General features: G+C 31.9%; 1 protein-coding gene across 2 annotated transcripts; it reads right to left on the minus strand.

Annotated features, from left to right (window-relative positions):
• Positions 1 to 16,094: 16,094 nt before the first annotated feature.
• LOC118349015 lies at positions 16,095 to 18,491 on the minus strand. Of its 2 annotated transcripts, none has more exons than XM_035692145.1 (2): positions 18,120 to 18,158; positions 16,095 to 16,868 (listed from the first exon to the last, which is right to left on the minus strand). In XM_035692145.1, exon 2 carries the CDS (start codon positions 16,832 to 16,834, stop codon positions 16,316 to 16,318), a length of 519 nt encoding a protein of 172 aa, XP_035548038.1. In that variant the 5' UTR covers positions 16,835 to 16,868; positions 18,120 to 18,158; the 3' UTR covers positions 16,095 to 16,315. The 2 variants fall into 2 exon arrangements, with proteins under 2 accessions (XP_035548038.1, XP_035548037.1); XM_035692144.1 differs by having other exon boundaries at positions 16,099 to 16,873; positions 18,120 to 18,491.
• Between the last annotated feature and the right edge of the window lie 149 nt (positions 18,492 to 18,640).

Raw genomic sequence — 18,640 nt, forward strand, 5'->3', positions numbered from 1 at the left:
CAGAGTTAAAAATTTCACAATATAACATATATATAATTTTAGTTCATACACGTTCTTCAAACCATCCGGAAAATTCTTCCTCGTGTCTTGCCTCTATATTTTCTACGCCTTCCGTTCTAAGTTTGTCCATGTGGTCACTGTTATAACATATTGCAAAAGAAGTATATTTTGAGCACAACAATTCTAATTAAGCCTCTGCTATTGAACCCTCAGCTTTGGCTTTATTCCCAACAGTGCGCTTTAATCGACCCAAATATCTTTCAACTGGATACATCCAACGGAACTGCACCGGTCCACCCAGAAGTACCTCTCGCGGTAAATGTATTGCTAAATGGACCATGACATCAAAAAATGATGGTGGAAAGATCTGCTCGAATTTACATAGTATAGTAGCAATGTCTTCTTCCAATTTCGACAACACATCTCGATTTACTACCCGAGGGCACAAATCCTTGAAAAACATACATAGTTTAGATATGGCGACACGTACATTAGATGTCAGCTTCCCACGAATTCCCACAGGTAATAACTTCTGCAAAAATACGTGACAATCATGACTTTTCAATCCATTGATTTTCCAATCATCAGGACTCACGCATCTACCAATATTTGAAGCATAACCATCTGGCAACTTCACACCTTGCAACCATTTACAGAAATCAATCCTCTCCTCCCTCGTCATCGTAAAACATGCATGCGGCATGACCACCCTGTTGCCTTCCACCCGCAAATGCAGATTATGTTTAATTCTCATTCTCTCAAGATCTTTCCTCGTCTTGATCGTGTCTTTCGTCTTTTTGTTAATACTCATCAATGTACCCAGTATATTATCACAAATATTCTTCTCTATGTGCATTACATCCAAACTATGTCGCAACTTGCATGACGACCAATACGGCAAATAAAAAAAATACTACGTTTTGTCCAATTCAATTCTGATACGGCTCGTTTTCTCTTGTTCTTTCCCCGACCTTTGCCAAAATTGTTCGCTCTAACATGTTGCAGTTGTTTCACTATCTCTTCTCTAGACAACTCTTTTGGTGCAATCCTATCCTCTACTCTCCCATCAAACTTGGCACATTCTCTTCTCCATGCATGATTTGCTGGTAAATAACGTCGATGACACATGAAACACAACTTCTGAGAAAATTTTAGCCACTCACTAGCAGTTTCTTTATTACACGTCGGACACGCTAACTTCCCTTTCGTACTCCAGCCGGAAAGATTCCCATACGCCGGAAAATCATTTATGGTCCACATTACCGCAGCATGCATCTGAAAAGATGTCGACTTAGATGCATCATAAGTTCTAACCCCTGTTTCCCATAACTCTTTCAGCTCTTCAATCAACGGCTGCATGAATACGTCAATATCATTCCCAGGTGATCTAGGGCCAGGGATGAGTAAAGTTAACAAAAAGTTTGGCGCCTTCATGCACCTCCATGGTGGAAGATTGTACGGAATCAATACAACGGGCCAAGTGCTATAACTTGTACTCATATTCCCAAAAGGGTTGAATCCATCGGTTGTGAGTCCCAGGCGCACGTTCCGAGCTTCTAACCCGAACTCTGGATACTGATTATCGAAAGACTGCCACGCAAGTGAATCAGCCGGATGCCTCATATACCCGTCATTCTTAACTCTTTTCTCCTCGTGCCACCTCATATCATGAGCTGTTTTCTTACACATATATAGTCTTTGCAACCTAGGTTTCAAGGGAAAATACCGCAACACCTTAACCGGCACGTTTTTCTTACCTTTCCACCTCGACTCTCCACATACAGGACATGCTTGTATCTCCTCGTTCTCCTTCCAAAACAATACACAATCATTCTTGCATGCATGTATGGACTTGTACTCAAATCCTAATCCCTTTCTCAACTGTTTCGCTTCATAAAAGTTCTTAGGCAATGCAGACCCTTCGGGAAGCACCTCGTTAAATAAGTCCAATACCATGTTTATTGCTTTCGTCGACATCCCACACAATGATTTTATGTGAAGCAACCGCACAATAAACGACATTTTGGAATGTTTTGTACAACCTGGGTAAAGCTCGCGCTTTGCATCTTCCCACAGTGAAGGAAAATTTTCACAATCAGTCCCTGATCCACCACTTGAGGCATTGTCGTTAACCTCATCCATAAACATCCCAGCTCCAATGTCACCCAACATCTCCTCCATCTCATCATGCTCATAATCATCATCCATGTGCCGTAAATAATTGTGATGATCGACCAATACATCTGCTGACCCTTCATACGGCTCACCATGCAGTACCCATCGCGTATACCCCAGATCCATACCGTTCACAAATATATGACGCTCTACTTCATCCAATCCTATCGCACACAAATTTTTACACCCTCGACATGGACACTTAATGTAACCACGACTATCAGCAGAGGCCCGTGCAAAATCAATGAAGGTTCTTACTCCACATGCATAGGGTACGTAATCCTTTCCAAGTCTATCGTCCAGACGCATCCAATTTTTGTCCATTTCTAAAAACATCTATATATTAATAACACGTATATTGAAAATTCACATGCATGTCATGCTCCAATTCTCATTGCTTTTTTGATAAGGTAGTTGGTCCTATCCCATTCGAGATTATATTCTCCATATTGCACAAATCTCGTCACTCTACTAATTTCCACGTTAGTAGAAATTTCGGCAGCACCTCCCCATAATTCTCCAAGTATACATGTTCAAATATCGAGGATTGTGACCCTACGAACAGTATACCCGAAGAACAGTAGAAGAAGACACCGAAACTTCATATTAAACGTGGAAAGTAACGAGTAACAAAAATGTGCAATACAGATAATATAATCTCAAACTGTCCACACTGGACAATTCAGGAATCAGTGGACACATAAATGTACACTGATTCCCAAACGGGTCTAAGGGTATTTATGCAATGTCACACGCATCTAGCAAAAAATCATACAACAATATCTCCATGTTGTTTAAATTAACAATGTCACCTTCAAGTAGTGTTATATTGTTAAACTAAAGAGAGATGGAAGATTATGTGACCCTAAGTTTCGTGTCTTGTACACAACGAGAGAGAATATCTTGAAGAAATGTTTAAATTTTAGTCTAATTACTTAACCATCACAAACTGTCCGACCTTGACAACTCTCAAGGCCGAAGAGACTATGACAGTCAAGCAATTAAATTAAAATTCCAACATTTCTTCAAGATAATATTCCCTCGTTGTGTACAAGATCATCATTCTTAAAGTATAATTTTAATTGTTATACTTAATTTCAAAGTTATACTATAATTTTAATTATTATAATTCTAAAGAGTTATTTTAATTGTTTTACTTAATTTCAAATATTATTATCACATTTTAATTATTACTATTCGTAGAGTTGAATTTTAATTATTATACTTATGCTCAAAGGTTATAATATAAATTTTAATTATTTATAACCTTTATATTTAATTATCATACTTAAATTTCAATGGTTATACAATAATTTTAATTATTATAATTATTAAAGAGTTACTTTTATTTATTATTACTTAATTTCAAATATTATTATAAATATTTAATTATCATACTTAAATTTCAATGGTTATACAATAATTTTAATTATTATAATTCTTAAAGAGTTACTTTTATTTGTTATTACTTAAAATTAAATATTATTATAAATATTTAATTATCATACTTAAATTTCAATGGTTATACAATAATTTTAATTATTATAATTCTTAAAGAGTTACTTTTATGCTTGTTATTACTTAATTTCAAATATTATTATAAATATTTAATTATCATACTTAAATTTCAATGGTTATACAATAATTTTAATTATTATAATTCTTAAAGAGTTACTTTTATGCTTGTTATTACTTATATATTAATTATTATTATAAATATTTAATTATCATACTTAAATACTATTATCACAATATATCAAATCCATATCACAACATATAAAAGTGATAACTCACAATATATTCACAAAATAACATGCCACATGTATTAACATATTTCTAAACTTGAATAAGCAATAAACATGTATTAACAAAGCCTAATGACAATATATTTTTAATAATAAACACAATATTTCAAATTTATATCACAACATATTTAGAATAACTCACAAACTATTTACAAACTATACAAACAATAATCACAATATGATAAAAAGTAAGCATCAAATTACAACAACATATTGATAAAGTTTAGAAATATACCTAGCACTCACAATATCCTCTTACAAATCAAAATCTTCAAACTTCCCAAAACAAGCAATCCTTCAAAAAAATACAACACAAACTTATTAGAAATATTCTATAACAAAAACACATTCTATAAATATCATAAAATTTAAATAAAGACAAGAAATAAAAATATTATCTTACCAAAACTCACATCTCTCTCACTCTCTAACTCAACTCTCTCTCTCACTCTAACTCTCTCTCTCTCTCTAACTCTCTCTCTCTCTCTCGTCGAAATCTCTCTCTCTCTCTCTCTCTCTCTCTCTCTCTTTCTCTTTCTGTTGCGCGCACGGGAGAAAAGAAATAATGGGCATCCTCCCGTGCGCGTACTGATTAAGTTCTAAAATTATTAGTTTAAACGTTCGAACGTTAACTTTAAACGTCCGAACGTTAATTCTAAAATTATTCCCGCCCAGAACGTTCGGAGGTTTAAAATACACGTTCGAACGTACCCTTCTTATGATATAACATGAAATCTAGCGGGAAAGTTCCCGCACTTTCCTCATATATGTTCGAATGTATCACAATTTCTCGTTCGAACGTTTGTAGATTTATAGATAAACGTTCGAACATACTACTTAAACGTCCGAACGTACATTTCATGAAAGTGTTACCATATTTGAGCGGGAAATCTCCCGCACTAATTTGACTAACGTTCGAACGTTGACGGATTTGATGTTCGAACGTATAGTATAAACGTCCTTACGTCTAAATAATCACACAGATATTAAACATCGAGCGGGAAAATTCCCGCCTCTTAGTTTAACGTTCGAACGTTAACTTCAAACGTTCGAACGTAAGATTCCTACTATACTTAACTTATAATATAATATATATACTACATTGTATAGTACTTTGTGCATAATATAATTTATATATTATGCACAAAATATGTGTTTTTCTAAATTACTTATATTTATACTAGTTAAATAATATATTTATACTATAATATTAAGACTAAATTTACTAATAATAGTTTAGTATATGACTATATGTAAATATCATACTACTAAAAATTTACAATATTACTACCATGTTGTTCTAAATTACTAATGTATAAATATAATAGCATGTAATACTAATGTATATATAATATACTATAAACACTAAGATGCATAATAACATCAACATGTAATATTGTAATACATATACTAATGGATAAACACTAATCTATAAATTTATAATAACATATAATACTAATGTATAATAACTAAAGTATTATTCATATCAATTTTATATAACAATATCTTGTATTAATTATATTTTTTGACCTAATAAATTCTCAACATATTCATTTTGATAAATATATTAGTAATTCTAATATACATTAGTATAATAATTAGATTTATGGCCTAATACTAATACTATTAGTAAACCACTTTAAGCCTATATATAAATTACTATATAAAGCACTATAGTATTAATTACTAATACTATATTACTATGTGATACTATTAACTATAGTGATATATTAGTATTAGACATTAGTATACTAATACTATCAGTGATATAGCTAGTGTAATATAATAATATTTATACTAATACTATTATATAGTTATACTAAATTAAAATCACTATAGCAAATATTAATATATAGTTATGCTAATCGCTATAACTAATACTAATACTAATATAGACTACAGTTATAACTTATAGTATTATAACTTATACTAATATATTATATAGTTATACTAAATCACTATAACTAATACTAATATAGTTATACTAATCACTATAATAGTGATATAGTATTAATATCACTATTAGTATAATACTATAATATATAGTATTAATAATAACTAATACTAATATAATTATTAGTATAACTAATATTTATATAATATATATATCAAGTATAAGAGATTAGAGATTTAATATATATATATATATCAAGTATATTAGTTTATTATTAATATTTCGGTGCTTTTTTTTTAATATTCAACAATATATATCATATTTTTTTTTTATAAATTTCATATATTAAATACATAAAAAATAAATTTATATTAGTTTATAATATACAACACGACTTCAATATAGACACAGCCATAACCATAGTATTATAACTTATACTAATATATTATATAGTTATACTAAATCACTATAACTAGTTAGTATACTACGATAGTATTACAATTAGCATAACCAATATTTATATAATATATATATCAAGTATAAGAGATTAGAGATTTAATATATATATATATCAAGTATATTAGTTTATTATTAATATTTCGGTGCTTTTTTTTAATATTCATATATAATAATATATATCATATATTTTTTTTTATAAATTTTCATATATATATAATATATAAAATAAATTTATATTAGTTAGTATACTACTATACAATACGGCGTCGTACTAATACTAATATAGACTACAGTTATAACTTATAGTATTATAACTTATACTAATATATTATATAGTTATACTAAATCACTATAACTAATACTAATATAGTTATACTAATCACTATAATAGTGATATAGTATTAATATCACTATTAGTATAATACTATAATATATAGTATTAATAATAACTAATACTAATATAATTATTAGTATAACTAATATTTATATAATATATATATCAAGTATAAGAGATTAGAGATTTAATATATATATATATATCAAGTATATTAGTTTATTATTAATATTTCGGTGCTTTTTTTTTAATATTCATATATAATAATATATATCATATATTTTTTTTTATAAATTTTCATATATATATAATATATAAAATAGATTTATATTAGTTAGTATACTACTATACAATACGGCGTCGTTTCTATTGCAATAGGACTTTCTTTTTAATTTTTGAATGCATGTTATTATGTTACTTGTTTTATTTAGTTGTATTTTTTGTTATAATCAAAAGTTTAATTAATTTAGATTGTAATGTTGAGAAAATTGAAATTTAAAAGCTCACAAATTTTTTTTTAAAAAAAAAGTGGGTCAAATATGAAGTTAAAAAAGATAAAAAAAATAATAAAAAAATCCGACTCCGCTCCGACAAGTCGGAGTCGGAGTCGGAGCGGATTTTATATATTGCTAAACTTTATAAATATAAGAAGCACTCACAAAAAAACCAATAATCTAATTGTCAATAATATTATATAACATCCTAATATATAACTTAAACATTTATAATATAATATATTATATTGACAAACGTTCGAACGTAATAATAAGTACGTTCGAACGTTCTATGTATATAAGGCCAAAACCGAACGTCGAAACGCATTTCCCTGCCCGTATCCATCGTCTTCTCCGTTATTTGCCGCCACGCCGCCGTCACCGCCGCCGTCAACTCCGCCACAACCGTCACTAAAAGGTAGGTATTCATCTTTTATGCAAATAACATGTATTTTATTGAGATTTAGATTGACATTTGGATTGAGTTTGGTTTAAAACCGGATAAATATTACCGGATTTTCAACTTCATTTTCCGGCCACCACGACCAGTCATTGGCCGAATAGTCACCGTAGAAATGTTTCTTGAAGTGTATACTTCATTTACATGGTGACATTTCGGCATTTAGACCCTTGTAGAGAAATTTTCGAGATTTCAATAATGGCTGAGTCGACTCAGCCATTCTGCGTCAAAACGTTCGAACGTTTCACCAAGACATTCGAACGTACGACGTTTAAATTACCGAGCCGTTACAGCTTCCACGTTCGAACGTTAATCGTCTTACATTCGGACGTGAATATTATTAAACGACATACGTTCGAACGTTAATATTTACTTTCGCACGTAAATCACATACGGTCGGACGTTTAATTATAACATCCGAACGTAGTGATTTTCTACATTATTCATGCTTCGACGTTCGGACGTTCATATTTACGTTCACACGTAAAACAAATACGTTCGAACTTAAATTCGAACGTATTTGTTTACTGCTTATGTTCGAACGTACATCTGTACATTCGAACGTATTTGTTTTACGTTTGAACGTAAATTTATTTACATTATTTTACGTGCGAACGTATAAGTTAACGTCCGAACGTTTTTATCTTTAACGTTCGAACGTTAAAGATAAAACGTTCGAACGTTAATCCAGAGCATCTTAAAATTAATACAAAAAAATGCATTATTCTAAATAATTTTTTTTTCCTTTTCTATTTTCAGGATATGGCTCTTCCACTGCATACACGAAAACGAGGGAGGGAAGGAGCCACGTCGGACACTGCCCGTATCGGAGCTCGTACTGTTATGGTAGAGAGAGAGGTCTTAATTAATGAGTTCGACGAACTCTGTTGGCAGCAGACGAACCTAAGAGATGTTTTCCTCAGTAGAGGCTGGGGAAATATCTGCACATTGAGGGGGAAGGTATACCCCTCAATGGTTCAAGAATTCTATATGGGGATGTGTGACATGCCTCCGGATGCATCCTCTCACACCGTGACTGTACGCGGTGTTTCCATTGAGGTATCGGCAGATGTCATCGGCGAGCACCTCGGGATTCATCGAGGTGCTCAGACATTTACACACTCAACACCCCGTGAGGATGTAGGCACTTCTGCATCATCTACTGGCCGGGGATGTGAGCCAGCATCAGCCGATGATGCAGGCCAGTCAGAGGCTGAGGATACTGGCGTCGAGGCTCGGGATGATGACCGAGACGAAGATTTCTACATCCTCACCGGGAGGGATCGCATGCAGATCGAGCGGAAGAACGCCTTCAACCAGAACCATCTGCTGCATTTCTTCCGCATGTTGCACCTTATTGTTGCAACAAATGTCGATCCTGTGGCTCATAAAACCACATTTAGTCGGCTTCGGGCACAATTTTTTATACGAGTGGCACGTGGAGATCCTATAGATTTGCCACTGCACATTTTTGAGAGGATCCGTTACGAGGCGAGCATCGTCTCCACGGATAATCTCCCATATGGTGTCCTCATCAGCCGACTATTACTTGCACGGGGAGTGCCGACCCAGCCAGAGGAGCGGGTCAAAGATCAGATGAGCCCCCTCGACATGACCACGCATCGGCGTAGCATTGGACAGGCGAGGGGACGTCAGCCACCCCCTGTAGAGGATCTAGTTCCTCCGACGCAGCCTGAGCCAGGTCATGTCGGGAGTAGTAGTCAGCATACGCCGAGTACATCTGCAGGAGATGTGCGGCCTGCTTGGGTTGATGCGGTCATCTCACAGCTGACTGCGCATATTGATCATAAGATCGATCGATCGCTCGAGGCTATATCGGCGTCTGTTGCCGAACTCACCCATCGTGTAACTATCCTCAACGACAAGGTTGATACCTTGACTGAGGAAGTACGGAGTTCGACTTTTGCGGATAACGTTATCATCTGACTGTTGTTTACTACGTTCTATCAATTTTTGTATTTTATTTTTAATATTTGTAACGAAAAATATTATGGAATATTTTTATCGTTTTTTCATTTCAATTTTTAATCTTCTTTGATGTTATAGTTTTCAACTTTAATACTAAATCACTGCATTTCAAATATATATAAATCAATAATATATATTTATATATTACAAAGTGTGTATATATAAATATATACAATTCAATTTTTTAGACTTGTTCACAAATTATGCACAATAAAAATCACATAATTTTTAAATTAAAGTCATTTAATTTAAATTTACAATGAACGTTCGAATGTTATTACTTAACGTTCGAACATTGGTGCAAACATTTTACGTTCGAACGTAAAATTAATAACATTCGAACGGTTGCGCCAAAACATTTTACGTTCCAACGTAAACAGACATAACGTTCGAACGTATATGTGACGTTCGAACGCATATTTCCCATACGTTCGAATGTAAAAAAATCTCATTCTATCTTTAGTGACGGTTTCCAAAAACTGTCACAGAAAATGCCTTTTAGTGACGGTCTAGGGACTGTCACAATTTTCCAACCGTCACTAAAAAGCAATTGTGTTGTAGTGTATTAGATCTTAGTTAAAATTCTATAAACGACACTAATTAGTTTCAATCAATTATTGCGGTCAAATCCTTAAAGATTTTGAATTTTGCTCGCAATGAATTGACGGGATCCTTTCCAACTGAAGGAATGCAATTTTTAGCTTATGTTAGAAAAATACATCAAATTCTACAACGGAAGTAATATTACATTGTTAGCAAATCTTAAATCTAGTATAGTTGTTCTATTGATTTTCGTCGTTGTCATAGTTCTTCCGAAATTATCCCATCGATGGTGCAATATGCTACTTGGTAGAAAGTCAGAAAGCCAGAACAACATCCATATGTTCCACAACTTAAAATATTGGGACTAGAGAGACACACTTTAGAGAGAGATTTTCACCTTTTTTGTCATGCTTAACATGGAGATGAGGTGCTACTAAATATTATACATCCACCTCCATGTAACCTACGGCTGGACATTTAAGCCCAGCCAAATGGCTTTATTGGCCATTGCATAACTCCTAGCGTTATGTTAGGCATTACATGCCTTGGCAACATAATATAAGCTTAAATTTGACTTAACAACAACAAATACTCTACTCTAATTGAATAAAATACCAAAATTATTTAGGTTTGGACAACATTTTAAACTTGAATTTCATATTAGCTTAATAACAAAAGAATTTGAAATCATTAATTTGATAATCTAATTCTAAATCATTGACGTTAAGGCAATGAAGATGCTCACAAGTACTGATACTAATGGCAGCGTGAAATATATATGTTATTACAACAAATTCTATTATGCTATAGTTAAAATGTTATCATTTTTTTAATGTTATGTAGAACTAGCATATCTATGTGATGTATCGCGTAGGAAATTAATCACTCTCAGCTCTAGTTATATGATGATTTTTGTCTTTTTTGCTTTCATTTTTTTAAAGTATTTATATATTTTTTAAAAATAAAAAAAATCATAAATTCATTTAAAAATACTTCTTTAATTATTAAGTAAAAAAATTAAAAAAAAGAAAAGAAAATACAATTCAATAGAAACTTTATGTAGAAATAGTATTTTTCATTATATATATATATATATATATATATATATGTATTTATGTATGTAGAGTGGTGCCACTCCCACCGTTGGGAGCTCCCACTGGCCACTGGCTCCTGCTAGTGCTTTTGAAATGAGTTTTGTTTTTTTTTTTTTACATATATTTTTTAAACATATTTTAATATATTTAAAAAAATAAAAAAAAATTCATAATATTATTAAAATATATATACTTAATCATTAAGTAAAAAAATAATAATAAAAAAATAAAAAACTTACAATAATAAAAATTAACGATAGAAATTAACTATAAGAATAATATTTTTCATATATGTATAATCAATTTATAATCTCATATATAATTTTTTTTTTCTTATAATTAATTTTTTCATACATTTATTAGCTGCAGTCAAATCAAAGCTGGTGTATATGTCGATTTTTCAGCATGTTATTAATCCTTCTCGTTGGCATTTGAACAATACTTTTAATGCATAGAGTACATGTGCGGTTTAAATGAAATGTGATAAGATAATTTTAAATAAAAATTAATAATTAAATAAAATATTATTAAATTTTTTTTTAATATTTTCATTATTTTAAAATTTAAAAAAAATTAAATTTTTATTATATTTAATATAAAAATTTATGAAAATTTTAATAATAAAATTAGATGAAATGGTTTTATATCCGAACTGTATTACTAATTAAACAGTACTTGTGTGCCGCTTTGAGATTCGCATGGGTTAACCCTTAGCTAGGGGTGTTTTTGAGCCATGCTAGCTGCAGGTGCACGTCGCTTTAATTATCAATATTTTTAGAAGTATTCTTACACGTGTATTTTTAAATGATGTGAGTGGAAAGCTTCTTTTAATATTTTATTTTTCTTTCTTTCTTTCTTTTTAATTGTTGTTGTGTTGTGTCTTCCGATAATTTTCTTGCAAGGTGGCCGTACTTTCGAAAGGCTATGCGTATTGAAAAATCTGAAGACATTGAATCTTGATAGAAATGGCTTTAATGACAGCATCATACCATCTCTAAGTGGGCTTACATCTCTTACGACATTGAGTCTTGCGTTTAATGATTTACAAGGAGGAGGTGAAGGTAATATTATTGATCATGATAATTAATTCTCTCACAATAATCCATATATGTTTGTTTTAAACTGTTTCTAATGGACTTAATAATTAGTTATTTACAAGGAGGAGGTGAAGGTAATATTAATGAATATTACGTCATGTTGTCCAAATATTTGCTAGATTACATACTGATGAATTAGTCTTTGTGGTTGGCATTTCAAGCATGCGGCCACTTATTATCAAACAAATGCTGGTCCAAAGCCCACTTAATTTTTCAAGTGCCCATTGTTTTCAAGTATACATGTGATATATTAACCCACTTATGTTTTCAAGTCCACTTAATTAATTTTTTTAGGAAACAAAAGCTTTTTTTTCAAGTCCACTTATTATGTTTTCTTAATCAATTAGTTTTTTTTTTTATATATTTTTTTATATCCTTAAATTTTATAAAAAAAAAATTACAACATTATTAAAAAATAATTTCTTAATCATTGAGTAGATATTAGATATTTCTCACTATTATACTAGTCTTCTTTCCCGTATGTATAATACATACATACATACATACATACATATATATATATATATATATATGATTTATTAATTTGCAATCCATCTTTTGACCCGTTTCTAACGGACTTGCGTACATCCCTTACAAGGAGTGGTTATGGTACAGAATATTATATATTAATTTATAATCTGTCTAAGTTCCTCAATCAACTGTTTAGCTTGCTGGACAATGGCATTATATATATTAACAAAAACTTATTTTTCAAGTCCACTTATTATGTTTTCTTAATTAATTAGTTTTTTTCCATATATTTTTTTATATCCTTAAATTTTTATAAAAAAAATTACAACAGTATTAAAAAATAATTTCTTAATCATTGAGTAAGAAAAAATTAATTTCCTAATAAAAATGATACCAAATTGATATTTTCTATTTTGGAAAACTAAATTAATTAATAGTGGACGGTTGTCGAATGATAAAAAAGGAAAGTGGATAATCACGGATATGGGTTTTACGTATTTGAAATCTTGTGCTTTGGCAGATGTATGTGGATCAATTCAACATGCAATTAGAATGGGATGGTTTAATGGGTCCGTTCAATAAAATCCTTTTCTTTTTCTTTTTTTAATTCTAATCCATTATAGTTGCTTGTGCTTCACTACAATTTGTCTGTCTGGAGAGATGATATTATTTTATTTCTATTATTTCAATAATTCCCAAGGGCTTCTTGCCTATTTCTATGCATTCGCATAAAACGTACACCACAATAGACCATATTTTAAACTATAGATTACGAAGAGGTTTTGGTATGTAATATCCTATACGCTTGTATTTACATGGGTCTAAAGCCCTTATTCAACTACGCATAACATGAATTCCATCCAATTATTTTTTCTTTCTTTAATTAGCTGAAGCAGTAGTAGTAGTGCTTCAAATACTCTCAGAGAAGCCACCCAAAGTAATGTGTGCTCTGAAGATGGGATTGTAATAATACATCTACACTTTTTCTTAATATTCATTCTAATTGTATTGGTTTTTTCTTCGTTTCATAAAAAAATAAATTAATAAATTATTAACTACAGGTTGGAAAATGTTGTCAAGATTGGAGAATCTGGAGACATTAGATCTCAGTTTCAATGCCCTCAACGACACTAATTTTCTTCAATCAATTGCTGCAGTCAAATCTCTTAAGACTCTCAATCTTAAACGCAATAAGTTGACAGGATCATTTCCAACCAAAGGTATGTTAATTTTGTAGGACGTCATTTGTCAGATTACATGTATATAATATGTGACATATATAGCATGCATGTTAATTAAAAAAAAATTACCAGAATTAATCTCTCTTTGGCATTTGAACAATAATTTTAATGCATAGATTCGTAGGCTTTGAGATACAAGTGAATTACATTTGTATGTACCGCTTGGAATCAAATGTCAACATTATTTAGATTTGGACAAGATTTTAAACTTGAATTTCATATTAACTTAGAAACAAAAAAAAAAAAAAAAATTGAAATCATAAGATTGATTTGATAATCTAAATCTAAATTATTGACATTAAGAGAATGATGATACTCATCAGTACTGACACTAGGGGCTTGTGCAATGGCAGCATGAAATATGTTATAAGAACAAGTTCTATTATGCTATAATTAAAATGTGTTCACTTTTTTTAATTTACTGTTATGCAAATTTAACAAACTTGGAGGTTCTTATCTTGCAAGGTAATCATTTTGGTGGACGACTAGCAATCCAAGGTAAGAAAGAGTTATCTCATCTGATGACATGAAGAATTAGTATTCTATAGATCTTTTGCATCCACTACACATGAAGAACACAATGTAACTATGACCTTAATTCGAAATTCCATTGTCAAGTACCCATTGTTTTAACAAGAATATACACATAAAAAGATGAAATTATCAACTTTCATTTAATTGGAGATGATTAGGGTTAATATTAAGAATACTTTTGCCTCTTTAGACATATATATTTGTTATAAAATCAATTGTGATTTTTTTACAAATGTATAATTGATACTAAAAAAGCAATTATGTTCAGACTTACACTTATAAGTCTTTATATATATATAAATATATATATAGGGGTGGGGGAATAAGTCAAAGTTCAAGAATAAGTATCAAAATAGTGCATAGTAATTAATTGCTAGGCGAAAAACATAAGCAGTCCATCTTTATAGAGTTAGTTGGTAAACTTGACACCATGTCTCTTGTAGAGCTGGCCAATCTAAGCAAGTTAGAGAATTAATTTGGATATCAGTGCAAATTTGTACTTGGGAATCATTTCTCAATTTGTTGTGAAACTACTTTTGTGCAGGCCTTTACACTTTGTTAGCATTACCCTATTGATCTATAATTACTTATGAATTGACCATTTTTTTAAATTGAACATAAATGTGATTGGTCTGACTGACTGTTAGATTAGAGCATAATCAATTTCGATGCTATCTGTTTTGACAGAATTTTGTACATTGAAGAAGCTTGAAGTGTTAGATCTATCTGACAATTACTTTGAGGGGATCCTATCTCCATGCCTAAACAATATGACATCTCTTGTGGTGTTAGATATTTCCGGTAACCAATTCAATGGAAATGCTTCATCATCATATGTAGAAGCCAGCGGAATAAGTCTTGAGTACATTGATTTTAGTTATAACCAGTTTGTGGGCATATTCTCATTCAACTTATTTGCCAATTACTCTAAGCTTGAGGTTCTTAGATTCAAGGGCCAAAATAATAAAGTTGAAATAAAAACTGAAGGTTCCATGGGTTGGTCCCCTTTGTTTCAGCTGAAGATCATTGAATTGTCCAATTGTAATCTGAACAAGCTCATCGACAATATTCCGAAATTTCTTCTTGTCCAGCATGAATTGGATACAATTGATCTTTCTCACAGTAAGTTGAACGGAAGCTTTCCGAATTGGTTGGTTGAAAACAATAGAAAATTACGCGTGCTACATCTTCAAAATAATTCTTTTACTGGTCAGTTATATTTACCATCATTGATCCACACGCATATTACCCTGATGGATGTCTCGACCAATCACTTGGAAGGAAAACTTCAAGAAAACATTGGCATGACTTTTCCAAATTTAGTATATCTAAATCTTTCCAATAATAATCTTGAAGGTAATCTTCTTTCCTCAATTAGTGGAATGTTTCATTTGAAGGTATTAGATTTGTCTTTCAATCATTTCTCAGGCGGGGTCCCAAGAGGATTAAATACAGGTTGCTTGCCATTGAGAATTTTGAAGCTTGCTCACAATAGCTTCAACGGTGCAATTTTCATTGGGACAAACCAAGATGTTCAGCAGATGAATGTTCAGCAGATGAATGATAATCAATTCACAAGGAAAACACCAACTAAACAACATAAACGTAAGTACTGCTACTAGCCCAATCAAAGGCCACTTCATGACTCAACCAAGGCCCACACAATAGCCCGGCCCATAGATCTCCTAATCCTTAATCCTTCAGACTTCATCACACGACCGAACCCTAACTCATCTTGTCTTCTTCACGCACGGCTGCCAGATCTTCATGGTTGGCGGTTACTTCCACTTCTATATCAATAGTACTTGTCTCGGTACGATTCAGTCTCTCACGAATTTCACTCACCATGTTCACAGTCGTCGACGAATTCCTCATAATCCGAGCCATGATGTCTATCTGTAAGAACACCAGAAGTTCTTTGTCCAGCTTCCAGAGTTTGTGCGCGTAAAAGAATCTGATGCAATGTTGCCACCACTTGAGATTCGAGCACTCATTTACAAGCTTCTCTCCCTTCTCCATCAACTCGACCAATCCATTTATTTCTCCTCCCAACTCTTCGTGTGACTGTCGAATATCTTGGACAAATACCTGTAGTCTAGACAGCGTAGTTCTGAGGCCTTCCAAATTGGATTGGAACTGAATGGTTCTTCTTATTACACAAGTAATTCCTCTAAAGAAACCTTTAAATATCTCTCCGAACGCTGCTCCCAAAGCAGCATCTCTAATAATTTCTCCATTTCTCATGGCTTCGTTTCGCCAAATAACCGAATATTTATTCCTGTCCTGTTCAGGAAAAGAAAACGAACAATTAATCCTCGATTACTTCCCCTTAAAAATGGAAGGAAGCAAGATTTTGTATCCGATATGGTTCCTAGTATAATCGAAAGCAAGTAAACTATATACGTGATGCAATACACAATAATATAATAAAAATTAGAATGAAATTAATATTCAAACGAAACCAGTTTGGACTGAATCCAGAAATCTCGCTTTCTTTAAGTAGATTTAAGGCCTCTGCGGTGTATAAAGTCTCAAATTCATTAGTGCAGCAGAACTCCTCTAGACTTGACTCATCCAAGATACAACTGCCCAACTGATCGTCGTATAAGCAGAACTAATTCTGTACAAGTGGTTGAGCTCAAAGATTTACAAAAAAAACACATTTATTTTATCTGAAAATACTCTTAAAAATATATACTCACTAAACTTGTTTTTCTTATCTCACTTTCTCTAAAGTATATTCCTCTATATTATCGAAAGACCAAACAAATATATATATCTACTATATCTATAAATGCAAATGCCAGAGGAACAATATTTTCGTCTAATATTTTTGTTTCCAATTTTACCCTTGCATTTATTATTAAATTACCACTTTTGTTTCTCGTTTTGCTTCATCGCCTAAATATTATTGTCTTTTTATATTTACAATCTTATCACTTCCTCTGACAGACTGAAACCGACTCAAATATGAAACTTAATATTTTCCTTCCGTTTGTGCTCTCTATTCTCTCTTTCTTAAAAAAAAGAAAATCTCCATTTCGAATTGCTCCTCCTCTTGAATCTCGACAGTGCTAGGTATGCTTCTTATTCTTTCTTCTCTCAGTACTGCATGAGTGAATTACTTACACTATAATCACATCATACGCATATACATGACCAAAAGAAAAAAAAAATTCCAAACAGAATAAAAACCATATTTGCATATTTGCAACTGATCAGGTGGATTAGTACTTCACAGAAAATAACCCCAACTCAAACAAGTCCATATGGATATATGATACCAAAAAACAACCTAATCACAGTGAATAAAATCTTTCGATTTTCATAACTTTAGTAGGGAAATCTTCCGATTTGCTCATAGTTTAGGAGAGAGGGAGACAAGCAACAGACCGATGAATTGTCAACATGAAAAACCCAAATAGCGTGAAAAAAAAAAACCCAAACCGAATATCAATAGGTAACCTTACCTGGAGAAAATCGAAACCCATTCAAAACCATAATAGAAAGTGAATCAAAAGGGTCTTACCTTCAAGGATTTCCCTTTGGAAAGATGTGAACAAAATCTTGGATTCGAACTTGGAAATAAACTGAAAATGGGTAAAGACAAGTGAGCATCATTCAGTTAGGAAGGAAGGAAACCATTTTCTCTCTTGCTTGGGTCGCAGGGCTTGGTGAATGGGAGATGAATCTTTGATCTCTTGAGAATGAAAAGAAAGGAGGAAGGAAGGAGATGAAAGGGTCAAGGGCTTGGAGGACAAGAAAACATTTTTTTCTTTGCTTGAGGAGATTGACGGGTTTATAAGGGCAAATAGATTTAAGTCACTTTTGGTCAATCTTACTTCATAAGCTAAGGAGGATGAATTGTGGGGATCTACCCACCTCAAGTTATTTTTCCTACCTACTACCTAGGTAGGTAGGAAAAATAAAAAGGAAAAGACTATGCACGCCCATCTTAGCTAAGAAATCCGCTGGAACATTATCCACTTTTATCCAACCTGACCTAATCTCTAAACGGCAACAGCAAATCCTGCACATTATTCCAATAAT

The sequence above is a fragment of the Juglans regia genome, chromosome 7 (assembly GCF_001411555.2).
Source record: "Juglans regia cultivar Chandler chromosome 7, Walnut 2.0, whole genome shotgun sequence".
NCBI classification, from domain to species: domain Eukaryota; kingdom Viridiplantae; phylum Streptophyta; class Magnoliopsida; order Fagales; family Juglandaceae; genus Juglans; species Juglans regia.